The sequence below is a fragment of the Battus philenor genome, unplaced genomic scaffold (assembly GCF_028537555.1).
Source record: "Battus philenor isolate CCGP_79_NKW_IND1 unplaced genomic scaffold, ilBatPhil1.0.hap1 SCAF_6, whole genome shotgun sequence".
In the NCBI taxonomy this organism is placed as follows: domain Eukaryota; kingdom Metazoa; phylum Arthropoda; class Insecta; order Lepidoptera; family Papilionidae; genus Battus; species Battus philenor.
This window is the reverse complement of record NW_027181726.1, coordinates 8,685,620-8,699,122: the sequence shown is the minus strand read 5'-3', so window position 1 is coordinate 8,699,122 and position 13,503 is coordinate 8,685,620. Positions and strand designations below refer to the sequence as shown.

At 32.0% G+C, this 13,503-nt stretch overlaps 1 protein-coding gene across 3 annotated transcripts; it reads right to left on the bottom strand.

Moving 5' to 3' along the window:
- Nucleotides 1-2,293: 2,293 nt before the first annotated feature.
- Nucleotides 2,294-12,805, bottom strand: LOC137930153 (sorting nexin-29-like). 3 transcript variants are annotated; one of them, XM_068773292.1, is made up of 11 exons: nucleotides 12,628-12,805; nucleotides 11,662-11,828; nucleotides 11,188-11,315; nucleotides 10,206-10,347; nucleotides 9,720-9,823; nucleotides 8,911-9,646; nucleotides 8,404-8,527; nucleotides 8,037-8,213; nucleotides 7,237-7,377; nucleotides 5,832-5,959; nucleotides 2,294-5,119 (listed from the first exon to the last, which is right to left on the bottom strand). In XM_068773292.1, exons 1-11 carry the CDS (start codon nucleotides 12,628-12,630, stop codon nucleotides 5,035-5,037), a joined length of 1,935 nt encoding a protein of 644 aa, XP_068629393.1. In that variant the 5' UTR covers nucleotides 12,631-12,805; the 3' UTR covers nucleotides 2,294-5,034. The 3 variants fall into 3 exon arrangements, with proteins under 3 accessions (XP_068629393.1, XP_068629392.1, XP_068629394.1); XM_068773291.1 differs by having other exon boundaries at nucleotides 11,662-11,823; XM_068773293.1 differs by lacking the exons at nucleotides 11,662-11,828; nucleotides 12,628-12,805 and adding an exon at nucleotides 11,448-11,521.
- Between the last annotated feature and the right edge of the window lie 698 nt (nucleotides 12,806-13,503).

Sequence of the window (13,503 nt, the reverse complement as noted above, 5' to 3'; positions counted from 1 at the left end):
TTTTTAATTATAAGTAACTTTTATAATCTTAGATCATGAATATTTGTTTATACCCTATAATTACTGATCAGCCTCCTTTTTACTACTACTAATCATAATAATGCTGAAACTTATTTTCTAAGTTGCCGCCTTTTTGGAATCGAATGATGTCGTTGAATAAGGACTTAAATTTTTTTTTAAACTGACCAGTTCTAAAAACCTATTATGTTATGGTTGTATTGTATGTATGGTTGTGTATAGTTGACAGCTGTCATATTATCAGTTGTCGATTTTTCGAATTTGGTGAATTTTAGACAAGAGGATAAATCCATAAACATTTTAGATCGTGACGTAGTTGTGGTAAGTTTTCTTATTTATTTTTGTTATACAGTTATTACCTTATGCATTACAGGGAATTTCAGGAATTCAGATTATAGACTTTTAATTATTTGACTTTGATTATAGTGGCAAAGGAGTTGCCACCATCGATTCGTAGTACCCGCTTTTCACTAACGGTTATTTGTAGATTATTTTTACTTAAGATTTTTTTATTTTATTCCTGCTTTGCATTGTTTTAGATCATGAGTAAAAAATTAAAAAGGCTGAGAGACTGTGAAATAGAAAAGGAACTGGAAGAAATCTTTGGTTTTCCTGATGGAACTGTTTCCGAAGACGATGGGGAGGGATCGGACGGTGAATACAACGGTAATGCCGACTTGGAAAGATTGTTGACAGGCGAAGATGTAATGCTTAGTTCAGCTGTATCTGACAGGTCCAAGATCATCCGTCCTGCATCTGAAAAGTCACATTTACCCTCACCCACTCAAGCTTCTTCATCTAACGCTTTGAATGAGCCGCCCTCTCCTATGCTTAGCAGATCACCCTCGCCTTCTATTTTAGAACACCTCTCACCATCTAGGGCCGTGCATGATCCTCCTATGCCTGCAGAAAACCAAGAATTCTCAGATCTTTCAGACTTTTCTTCGTCATTAGACGAAGACTCGGATATTGATGAAATCGACTGGAAGGAACAAAATGTCGACGTAGCGGATTTTGCGTCGGTATCATTATGCTCAAGCAGAAGTTTGCCCAACAGAACAAGACCAATAACATACTTTGAACTATTTTTTGATGAATCAGTCATGAATAATATAGTTGAACAAACTAATCGTTATGCAACTGAAGAAAACGCGCGAAATTGGCAAGATATGACAGTACCGGAATTAAAAGCATTTCTCGGAATGATCATACAGATGGCTATACACAAACTGCCTACTATCGAGGACTACTGGTCGAGTGATCCGCTTTTGCACGTAGTGGAAATTGCTGAAACAATGACTTTACAACGGTTTCAAAAGATGCTAAAATTTTTACATATCAACGACAATTTGGGAATGCCACGTAGAACCGATGCAAATTTTGATAAATTGTATAAAGTACAGTCACTTGTCGATCGTTTGAACATTCTTTGCCAGGAAAATGCAGTAATAACAAAGTCACAGGCTATAGATGAATGTATGATAAAATTTAAAGGTCGTTCTACACTAATAGCAATATATGCCCATGAAACCTATAAAACGAGGGTTCAAAGTATGGTGCAGAGCAGATAGTAGTACAGAATACTTATACCAATACGACATATACACTGGAAAGACTGATACTGCAGAGACTGGATTAGGAGAAAAAGTTGTCAAGTTCCTTTGCGAACCTCTAACAACAAATGGTTATTCAGGGCATATAGCATTTGATAATTTTTTTTCCAGTATTGACCTCTTGCAAAACTTTACGAAAATGGTATCTACAGTACTGCTACAATAAGGAATGAACGCGTCGGTTTACCTCTTTTGGTAAAGAAACCTAAGAACACAGGAAGAAAAAGGTAGAGGAAAGTGTAGAAAGACAGAAGAAATTATTTGGGGTGCCAGAAGTCAGGTTCAAAAGAGTCAATGAACATTGGCCTGAAGAAACAGATGGGTACAAAAGGTGTCGTTACTGCAGCACGAAAGTTCATAATAAATGATCCAAAATAATATGTGATAGATGCTAAGTAGCGCTTTGTGTTACTCATTGTTTCAAGCTGTTCCATCAAAAGTGATATGACCTGTACCAGTGGTGGCATGCTAGTTGCCACCACATTTTTTTTATAAACTATTCGCCTAATTTTTTTTTCTATTTTTAAGTAATAAATATAATAATATTAATTCCATAAATGGCGATTTTATTTCATAATTAGTGAAAAACAATTCTACCAGTTAAAGGGTTAAATAATAAAAAACACAATTGAGAATTATTATTTTATTGGTAAATATCTCTTTCAATAATGTACAGATATTACACAGGTAACAATAATACGTACAAATCATTTAATACTACTTTTCAAACAATAACATGTTGCACCTACACTACATTAAGGCTGTCTTTATGATATGACGGTGATGAGGCTCTCTTCAATTATTTTTGTTTGCATTAAAAATACAAAAATGTAGACGCGGGAAGGCAATTTTTTTTTTCATTAAACCACAACAACAAAGTTTAACATTCAAAACGTCGTTGTTACATTTTCACTCATCTTTATTAGATTAATATTTTATATAAATATGTCAAAATATTAGTAAATTGTAACGGCGTAGAATTTATACTTGAATAGTTTCGTTTAATAAGCTGCACAAAAATTAAACAAATTTTGGGCATTTGATTTGGCACGTCGGAAATATAAATATTTCATAATTAGTATCGATTTTAACAATTTTATGTACATATTAAGTTGTAGGAGGTCTGTGCGACAATGCTTGATAAAACCGAACTTCAAACAATCTTTGGCAAAAGTATAACCCTTCTACCCGATGTGCCAATTCAGATGCCAAGTACTATAGCAGATATTAGATTAGATAGAGCAGAATTTATTTCATTCAAACAAAAGTTCAATTCATGAAGACTAACAAGATAGAAACAAAAAAGCGATTACTTTAAATTTTACAGTTAAATATGGCTTTGTCTAATTTTCATCTATAAGTAATAATAATGCAAAAATATATCTTTTTACCTACTTATCAGGAATATAAGATAAAAGGATTTACTTAAACATTTCAATTTATGTAAAATGATAATATTATATTATACATTCATTTCCTATTTTTTCATTCAAATCATCATATAGTACTTAACAACTCCTTTGTATAATTTTTGAAACAATATTGCTAATTTTAAAATCACTGGTCTATTAATTCATGATAATACAGTCAATAATTCATTCACATACTACTTGGCCTCAACATAGCCTTAATTGAAATGTTTTCGCACTAAAATAAATTATTTTCTTATAGCAGTACTGCTATAATTTTAAATTGATTATTCATAAATAATACATATAAGTGAATAAAAAACTGTCATTTACATAATTTAAATATTTTTTCTTGCATTTTCCTGAAAATACATACAAATTTAATAAATAATATTATGAACGAATGCGGCGTCATTTTAACTTGACTCTTCGTGTTTTATGAAGAATAATATATTTCGTTCTTTACTATGTTTTATTGACTAAATTATATCACAGATGCATTTGGAAAAAATATCTAAATACGTAAGTCGGTCCAGCCCATTGACACCCACCGCAAGGCCCAAGGATGTCTCTGGGGGATATACGCATGGCAGGTGGATTGGCGATCGCAGTGTGGTATTATGGTACGCAGAGGACACTGCTGCTCATTCTCTGGAAACTTATTGAGCAGTTGCAATCCTACATAACTAATGCACAAAGTATGGATAATATAAGATTGTATACCAGAAATCGAATACGTGACCTACGATCGCAAGTATCAATCCCCTAACACTGGGCTGCCATTGCCCGAATACGTAAATGTGCACATAAAATATAAACATTTTCGAATACAGGTAATTATAAAATGTAATATAATTTAAAAATATGAAGAAAATTGTAGATGTATCAGAGGATGTTATAAAATCAGAATAGTTTAGCAAATAAATCTTTGGGAACATAATACAGTAACGTTTCTGTTGGAACATAATCAATAATTTTTAATTCATTACACATTTATATTGTCGTCGTTAAATTTGTAAAAATTATAAGATCTATAAAAGAAATTCAAACTGCTTTAAATTAAACATACTATATACATCATAAAAGATATAATATAATATATAGTAACCAGTTGGTTGCGAAATCGCCCAGTTATATATGTGAAAGCATAATTTGTGTAAAGGCGGCTACTTGTTCCCGGGATTGGGAAAAAAATCGAAAGTAACTCATCAGATACAAGGTAAAAAAAGAAAATCATAAGCATCAGTGGCAAACTTTAAAGTTTATATATATCGTGTATAGAGATTCCGGGATCATATATAAGCACACACTTAAATAACATTACATATAAATATATGTGTGTGTGTGAGAGTGTGTGTAAACTAAATGTAAGCTTCGATTCATTACAACGTCAAATAGTGATGAAGTGTTGGTATTTCATCAATACAAAAATTCTTTTCAGCATTTAATCAGCTATCCCTTCAATTTCAGGTTCTATACCAGGGGTGGCCAAACTGCGGCTCGCGAGCCACGTGCGGCTCTTTGAACGAATGTTTTTGGCTCCGGTTGATTGTTGAATTATTTTAATATTTAAATTTAGATAACCTATGTTAGCTCCCTGGAAATCGAAACAAATTACTGGTGTGATTAATTATTTTTATTTTTCCAGCATAAAATTAGCGAAATCCAAACACCGATCATAAATTGCATACGTGTACTAACTCCAATACAAACATTTTGAACTATTGTCATTTAATTTCAATAAATATAATTTTTGTAAAAAAATATTCGTTTTGCGTGTTTTAAATACGTATTAAATTGCGGGTCGCGAATAAATTTAAATTTCGAACAATGGTTCAAGAAGCTTGGCCACTCCTGCTGTATATTTTCGAATATATGATCTCTGGTGATAATGAAAAAACTCTTTCACTAGCGCTACTACTAACTTTGTTTTGTTAATTTAAAACTATATTAATGAAATAGGGTACCATCATCTCAGTTACAATCAGAAACTATCAGAGTCCATCGTAAGTAGATATCGAATCGCTCGAGTGGTGGTCTGTGCCACGTACACCGTTTTCTTTCACCGTCGATGAAGATCTGTAAAGAGTACAAAATAATAACACCTATCAAGAATTGGAATCAGTAGACAAGACAATCATAACACTTTCAACAAAGTACTCCTACGCTTGAAAAGAATCTATTAGTAAAATATAAAAATTGGGAAATACATATTGAAAGTTTTGTGAGGCCTTGTTGTTAGGAGACGTTATTTTATATATATATATATATATATATATATATATATATATATATATATATATATATACTTCTTATGTTATAAATTTAGTTTCACTTAATGCTAAAGGCTTCCCCTTCCAGGATTTTTGCAAAAATTTCTACGAGGCAACATGTTTGGAGGCCAGAGATGGATTAATGACGGTTGATTAACTAAATAGATAATATGACATAAGAAAAAAAAACAGCAAGTCTCTCACAAAGACATCCAGAGCAACGGTAAAGACTAACCTTAGAGCTACACTAAGAGATCGATTCAAAAATGAGGAGATCCGCAGAAGAACCAACGTCTCTGACGAAGCTGTTAGAATAGCTCGTCTCAAGTGGCAGTGCGCGGGACACAAACCGAAGGCGCGGCGTGGGCAGGTCGCCCACAAGGTATAGCGACGACTAGTCAAGGTCATGGGTGATAATGTTTAGGGCTATTATGATATAAATAAATTTTTGTTTGACAAACGTGTCAAATAAGTCATCGTATAAAATTACAGTTAAAATGAAAACTAAAAAAAAATACCCAAAAAATGGAAGCAACGTAATAAGCTGCGCGCGACTGGTGCATTCTCGAAGTTCTGGTAAAACCAAGAGGATGTGGCGAAGGTATGCTTGTAACGCCATCCGTCTCTGCTCCACTAAATTAGCATCCTGAAAATAGAATTTTTAAACTTAAATTATAATAAAACTCATGCCTCAGCCGCAGTTTTGTTAAACAAATGCTAAAATTAGTTTAACAATTTTTTTTCATAACTAAACGTGGGCATTTATTAATATAGCAAAATTTAAGTTGCATAGACAATGGACGGCCACGATGATGGAACTTGTGCTGCCCACATCGATCAACTTCCCGCGACATTGACTAGAGGGGGCCCCACCAACTAGGGCATGGATGCACAGACCGCGGCCCGCCGGTCGAATACTGGTGACCCGCCGACAGCAAAAATAATACTCTCGTACATTCGAAAAATATTGAATTCTATTCCAGAATAAAACAAAAAAAAAATTTCGAACAGTAATTTTAATCTCGCCCGCGCGCTAGTTGAATCTAGCGCTCAAAAATGCTAAGTCAAGTAACATCGCTTGCCGCCTTTATATAAAGTTCAAAATAGTAGAGAAATCAAGAATTTTCTAGAGCGGTGTGAGCAAGCGAGATAGCAATAGTCCCGAATTCCCGATTGCTCGCGTAGGTAGATATACAAAGCTTCCAGAGTCGTATGAGCGGTATAAAAGCCACGCTAACCACAGCATGGGTAATTTAAGTAGGTACTGTAATTGTTTTTAGGTGCTGTATTAATAAACTATATCAAATGAACTTTTACCGCTGCATTGATAAAAATATGTACGAAGAGTTACACATAAACGCTCTGAAATGTGCCAGCTTATTTGGTTCTACCTATATACGTGGACAAACTTTTTCAATACTAAATAATAATAAAACAAAAAATCGAAACCGCCTTGCAAATCAAAGTTTGGAAGCAGTTTTACGTGTTGCTACAAGTAAATTTGGGCCGAATATAAAAAAAAGATTGGAAGCACTATGCAGTGCCACGCTTCAAATTACTAAATTCTTTTTCAATTATAATAAATTATTATCAATTCTTTATTGTCTTTAATTAACCTATACTTCTGGCGGCCGGCCCGCCATCAGTTCATGATTTGCCCGAGTGGCCCCTAGTCTTAATAAGTCTGTGCAACCATAAACTAGGGGGACCGACGTCACGAGATCTAAGTGGTGGCGTTAAAGCTTGCCGTTTATAATAGACAACGGAATTTATTGCTTTCGGTAAGTTAATTAAGAGTACACAAATAATTAATGGTGACTTTTCAAATACCTTTTTCAATTACCCATGTAATAGTTATTTATTTTAGTTAACTTAAAACATCATACCTATAAAAAAATTAGATAAGTTTAACACGATACTCACTCGTTTTCTAAGAGTTCTTTTCGGTGGGAACTTATAGTTCGCAATATCTGGGTGACATTTTTTTAATTGTGTATGCAGTTCATGAAACTTTGCATATCTGTGATAGATGTTCCATTCGTCATGACCTACATTCAAAAAAATCTGAAACATTAAAATACATTTTAAACGAAAATATTTATTGCTAAATTTTAGACAAATAAGTTTTTTACAACCTTTCGTGGGTAGTTTCGTAAAATCCTTACCTCCCCTCCCCCTAGTGGGAGGAATTATGCAAAATTATCTGTCTGAATAGATATATGTGTATATATACATATATATATATATATATATTTATAAATATGTAAAGTTGATAATATTCGTCCCAAATCTAGGTCCACTTTTAGGACCCTTGTGTTTAGTCACTTCATCAATATCCACCTAAAAGACCAACTGTTTAACAACCTCACAATCAGGTTAACGAAATAATATGACTGCCTCAGATGAGGTTCCCAGATGAACCCTACAGCGCAAGTAATGTAAAGAAGTCTGCATTACGTCCTCATCAACGGCGCATCGAAAAAGGGTATTCCACAGAAATAAAATTATTCACATCTATTATCTTAAGTTTTTAAAATTTACGTTGGCACAAATACGGTCAAAGCTCAATGAATACACACACTTATAATTTGGTCTCCGTGTTGTTTCTATTTCAAGAACTACCGGCCCTAGGAAGAATCCCACACGCTTTAAGCATTCTTTTTTAAAAGAGCATTTATCAATAATCAAAAAAACATGCATATACACATTCCTAAAAATGTTACCTGATATACATGATAAGAATGTGCCCGCTTCCCAACTAAAAATGCACTTGGTATGCAGACTTTAACATTTGTCTCAGGGTAATCCAAGATTTCAAGTGCCGATGTACTCTCCAAGTCCTGCAGTCGCCTTTGTAAATGTTGATTGAATTCCATAAGCTCTGCATGCATTTCTGCAACCTAATTTGTTCACAACAAAATTATTCTATGTTCAAACAAACAGAATTATTATCTTCATATAGCTTACTAAACTTAACATGCTTATTAACGTGTTTACAAAATATACAACTATAAAACTGACTTCTAGTTAATAAATAAATTTATGTTAGCAATAGTTACAAGCTTTTTTACATTAAAATCTTAACCTTACTTGCACAAGTTTCTTTTCATATGAGCTGATTTCTTCATCCTGCTCACTGCCGCTTTTTAAAGCAATTCCTGTTTCTACCGCTGACATATAACGTCTTAGTTGGTCTTTTAATCTTTCATTTTCCCTAAAAGAATAACCTCTTTTAGGAATCCTTACTGTTATAATATTTATATCAAGTATTAAGGTTAAATTTCCAGAACTGTTGGTTTATAATTAATTAAAATTGATAGTTACTATTTCCTGATAACTTGTACATAATGTGTAATTAAATTGTGAGATTTCTTCAGTATTAAAAACTTACTATAGTCTATACTGGACCCAAGTAAATTAAGGACTATATAATGATACTCTATACCCGTATTAACTATCAAGAATAGAGTGTCATTACAGTAAAGCCTCTAATAAAGATTAATATGAGTATCAATATAATTTATATTCCTTATATGAATATAGTTGACATTGAAAATTAAAAAAAAATCTGTTCAAAAAGGATAATATGTCACTTACTTGCTGAGATCAAGCACCACTTTTTCTAATTTTTGCATTTTCTCCTTGCTACTTATTTCTAGTTGATTAAATTGTAACTGTAAATCTATAAACTCCTTTTCCTTACATGCTAAAATAGAAGTAACCCTTTTATCATCAACAACTCCTTCATCTTCTGTAAAACAGAGTTCCAAACAGGAGGTGCTACCGTCTATGCTGCCTGCTATTTCTTCACTATCACTTTCATAAATTTTAGAACAATTACCACTTAAATCTGAAATATTATCATCTTTTGAAATATTGTTCCTGTCTATACTGCTGGAAGATGAGAAAATTTCTTTAGCACACTCCGATAGTTTGGTAAGAATTTGTGATGGGCTGTCAATTCTTTTAACACTGTCAGGAAAGAAATGACGTTTTCCACTTTTACTTTCCGAAGTACTTGGTTCACTGGTGGAAGTTATTTGAAGTCCTATTACAGGATCAGGAGAGTTAAGACAAGTAGGTGGTGCACTGTTCCATAAATTATTTGATGCACTGTCAATTAGCTCAATTCTTTTCTTTACATTTTTCTGGTTGTTTTGTTCCTTGTCAAATGAAATAACTTGTCGAAGTGGCCTTCTTTTAACATTGCTAGTTGCTTTAATTGGAGTAGGCAGTGGTATGACATGTTCAGGTTTCATTATTTGATTTGCTTGTTGTGATTCATTTAAATCAGCTCTATCCATTGATAATGCAAATAAAACAGTCGATAGCCCTAAAATATAGTTGTAGATCATATTTTTGTTTAAACCTTTTTAGTGTCAAATCCATTTAAACTATTTATTTACCTGCCGCCATATCCGGAAGTATATTACATTCTGCAGATCGGCAAATAGCTCCTTCTTCATAGTATTCTGATAACAATCCATGACTAATCCAACTTTGTAAATACCTAAAAGAATAAACTAAAATAAGCACCTTATACCTTATGTAAAAATGTAATGGATGGTTGCATTATAGCAAAACTATTAGTGTTTTATTATATAACCTAGCAATATATGCTAAAGTACAAATTAAAGTACAATTAAAAAAGAGCAGTTAATTAATAATCAAATATAGTTTAATAAAGCTATAAATATTATTAATAATCAATGTCATAAGCCATTCATTAACTAATTATATAAAGCTTACCTAAAAGTGTGTTTTCAGCGTCATGAAAAAGTAAATCTGTGACTAAAGGATTGTCAATTTATTCTGATAAATTAATGTTATTCTTTTCCCTTTTTCAATTAATGTTTTTCTTTTTAATTAACTTGCAACTGATTTTAACTCACCTTTCTAAAGAACGTTCATTTAAAGCTGCTCTCAGAAATGCTCTGAAATAACCTAGAGGACTGTTGATATTGGTAAGAATTTTAAATCTTTCCTTTTCATGTTTTGTCAGATGAAGACAACTATAGCTCCAAAGTGAATTTCCTAAAATTATGTATTAATTATGTCAATTTCTATTTTTTTTGCCTTAGCAAGTGTGAAGGTGGATTCAACAAGTTACTAAATGGTTAAAGAAAGTTTATAGTTTCGACTTTAACTCAAGCAGGTCTAGTTTAATGTGTTGCATGCCCATTTGCATCCCAGAGATTTTATTTATTTATTTAGTTAACTAACAGTTATATACTATTAAGATTCTGAAACTGATTCATCTAAAAAGGCCCATAGTATTCTTTTGCAACTAAGGCTTGCCACTTTTTAGTTGATTTACATGTTTTGAAAAAGCGATTCATGGACATGCAGAAGCATAAGAGTTATCAAATTACTTAAAAGTAGGTCAACCTCAGAGCTTCACTATGAGATTGAATCAGAAATGTGAAGAACCACTGAACAGAAGCAACCACATAGCTTGATGAATTGTTTGACAGCCATTGGGGCCATAGGTAGACTGATGACATAATAAAGGTGACAGGAAGTTGCTGGATGCAGGCAGGGCAAGACCGGTCTTGTGGTGATGTTTCGGTGAGGCCTATATCTTGCACTAGGCACCTACTGGCTGACATGAAATAAAGTCATTGTAGTAATTACCAGCACATGGCAAAAATTAATAAATAGACATAATTTAATATAAAATCTGATCTGTGTAAATTCTGTATAAAAAGACTGTTGATAAATTCCTCAGATTTTTAATGTTAATTTTTAATAATTTTAATTACGGATTTTTCCTTAGACATTGCTTTTATTTTAAGTCCACACTAAATCAAGTATATATGCATAAAAGTACCCAATAAATCTATTTTAAATTCAAGTTATTAGAAAATTACTTACCAACATTTATTATGTTAAATGTGAAATTCAATCCAGCAGAAACTAAACTTTGTATTGTTGAGTTAGATAAATTTGTTCTTATACCATGACTAAGTATTTTTTCCCATTTTTCCAACAATTGAACTATCCTTAAAGCCAAAATAAATAAATAATATGAGTATTTACATTAATGTCAACTACTACTACTTATTTCATTAATATTTCTAAATAGTTTAAGTACTGGGATAAGTTAAGCATTATTATGTATAAGTTAACTATACCAAAACATGAGTGAAGATCAAAAAAGGGAATTAACAGTTGTATTGTAACAATTAAAGGCATGGTCACTAATGTCTGCAGGATATAGACTATAAAAAAATAAAACTAGTTCATTAGTTATTCTGAGAAAAATTGATCAGAGTTAAATAAACTATAGATAATTTCATAATATGTGTAGCATTCAAATATAAAAATATTGAATAATTAAAATTTTACCTTAAATCATCTTCAGTGGCAAGTTCAGATTTTCCACCAAATCGACTTTTACAATTTTCAACACATGTATGTAATTCTTGAAGGGCTTGTTTACCAGTCTCACATCTTTTCTTTACTTCTTCCCTGGTATCCAGAGCATTAGCCAGTGTGTTTAAAATCTTACTGTTCTGAAATGATGAATAAATTTGTGATTTACACCATTACAAATACCAAATGTGAGTGTTTTTATTTACTTGTAATAACATTTTTTTGACAATTTATCACAACTATAACATACATAATACTATACACTTTAAAATACACTGCTAATAATAAGTGTAAGAACAAGTTTCATTATTACATAAGATCAATACAATGATTTATAATTATACAGCAAAAAATTAAGTTTATGTAAGTTTGTAAAGCACAAATTTGTTCATTTAAATTTTAATTTAACAAGCAGTTACTGTTTTTTTTAGTCAGTAGAACAGTTAAAGGACCTCAAAAAATTGGTCCTTTTATTAAAACATTTTCATTTGTTATTAATCCATCAAGCTAATTAACATATCAACAAGTTAAATACAAATTAGCAGTGCTTTTTTGGTTTAACTTTAACTATTAAGTGGTATTATTGAAGAAGGATATTTCCTTGTAAAGAATTAGCTTAATGTTACTGTGGTGTGGACCACTGAATTAATCAATGGGTGGATTTTATTATACAGTTTATGTGGGAAGTATTATTTACAGAAGAATCTTTGTAATGCAACTCAGAAACTATACGAAAGTTAACGAAATGTCTTTTTAATAACTGATTCCTGTATCAACAAGATATAAAAATCATATATTGTACTACCTAACAATAATGCATAAATAAATAAAATTACGATTTCATGTTTACTGAAAAATATGTTTATTGTCAAGGAAGGCTAGTTACTTAACAAAATTAATATTTAATAAATTGATAAAACACAAGTTCATATTACATACCATTGTTTCATTAAAAGATTTTTAGAAGTTTGTATTTACAATACATATACCCCTAATTTTTGCTGTAATATGCAGGAAATATTATTTAAAGATCATTAAGTTTTCGATTGATCAGACATTTTAAGTAACTTAAGAACAATTCATGGCTCTATATAAAATTTACGCTCAATTACCATCATTCAGGCATTTAAAAGTGTAAGTAACAACGATTTGACAATGATAGATAATGTAGTATATCACAGCCAGACATTGTCAATAATAACATAGATAAAATATCACTTGAAGATTTGACAGTTTTCATGTAAGCAACTCTTAATTTGATTAATTTGTTCATTAAATTCTACTCAACCAATTTCAGTTAAAAGGGTGGTTTTTTCACGCTGACTACTCCATTAACTCCGTTACGCTAACGCGCTGTTACGCATAGTGGATTAATTGAGGTTCCTACTTTACACTAAACCACTAAATCTTTTAAATCATCCTTATAAGTCCGATTTAACATTTTAATTTTTCAATTTTTCTTCTTGCCATTAACATTAAATATGAGCGCAAGCGGATACAATTTTCATCTTTAGAAGTCGCATTCACTTACAGCGGCCGGGTCTGCCTCTTCTGCATACATGTGAAAACGATCAGGACGGGTTCGCATTGTACCCCGTCGGCCGAGTAGTTTTTGCTTTGCATATTTATTACACTATGTAGGGCATGTTCTACCTTCATGCGCAGGTCTTTAGTGAATTGGTGCAACAAATATATATTTTTTATTTTTGGTTCACGGACCACTCTGTATCCACGACCTTATTTCGAGGAAACTAAGTAAGCCTGCAATGCTCTTCATCAGAAAGAGAAAGAGATGCATTTACTCCTTTCGAAAAA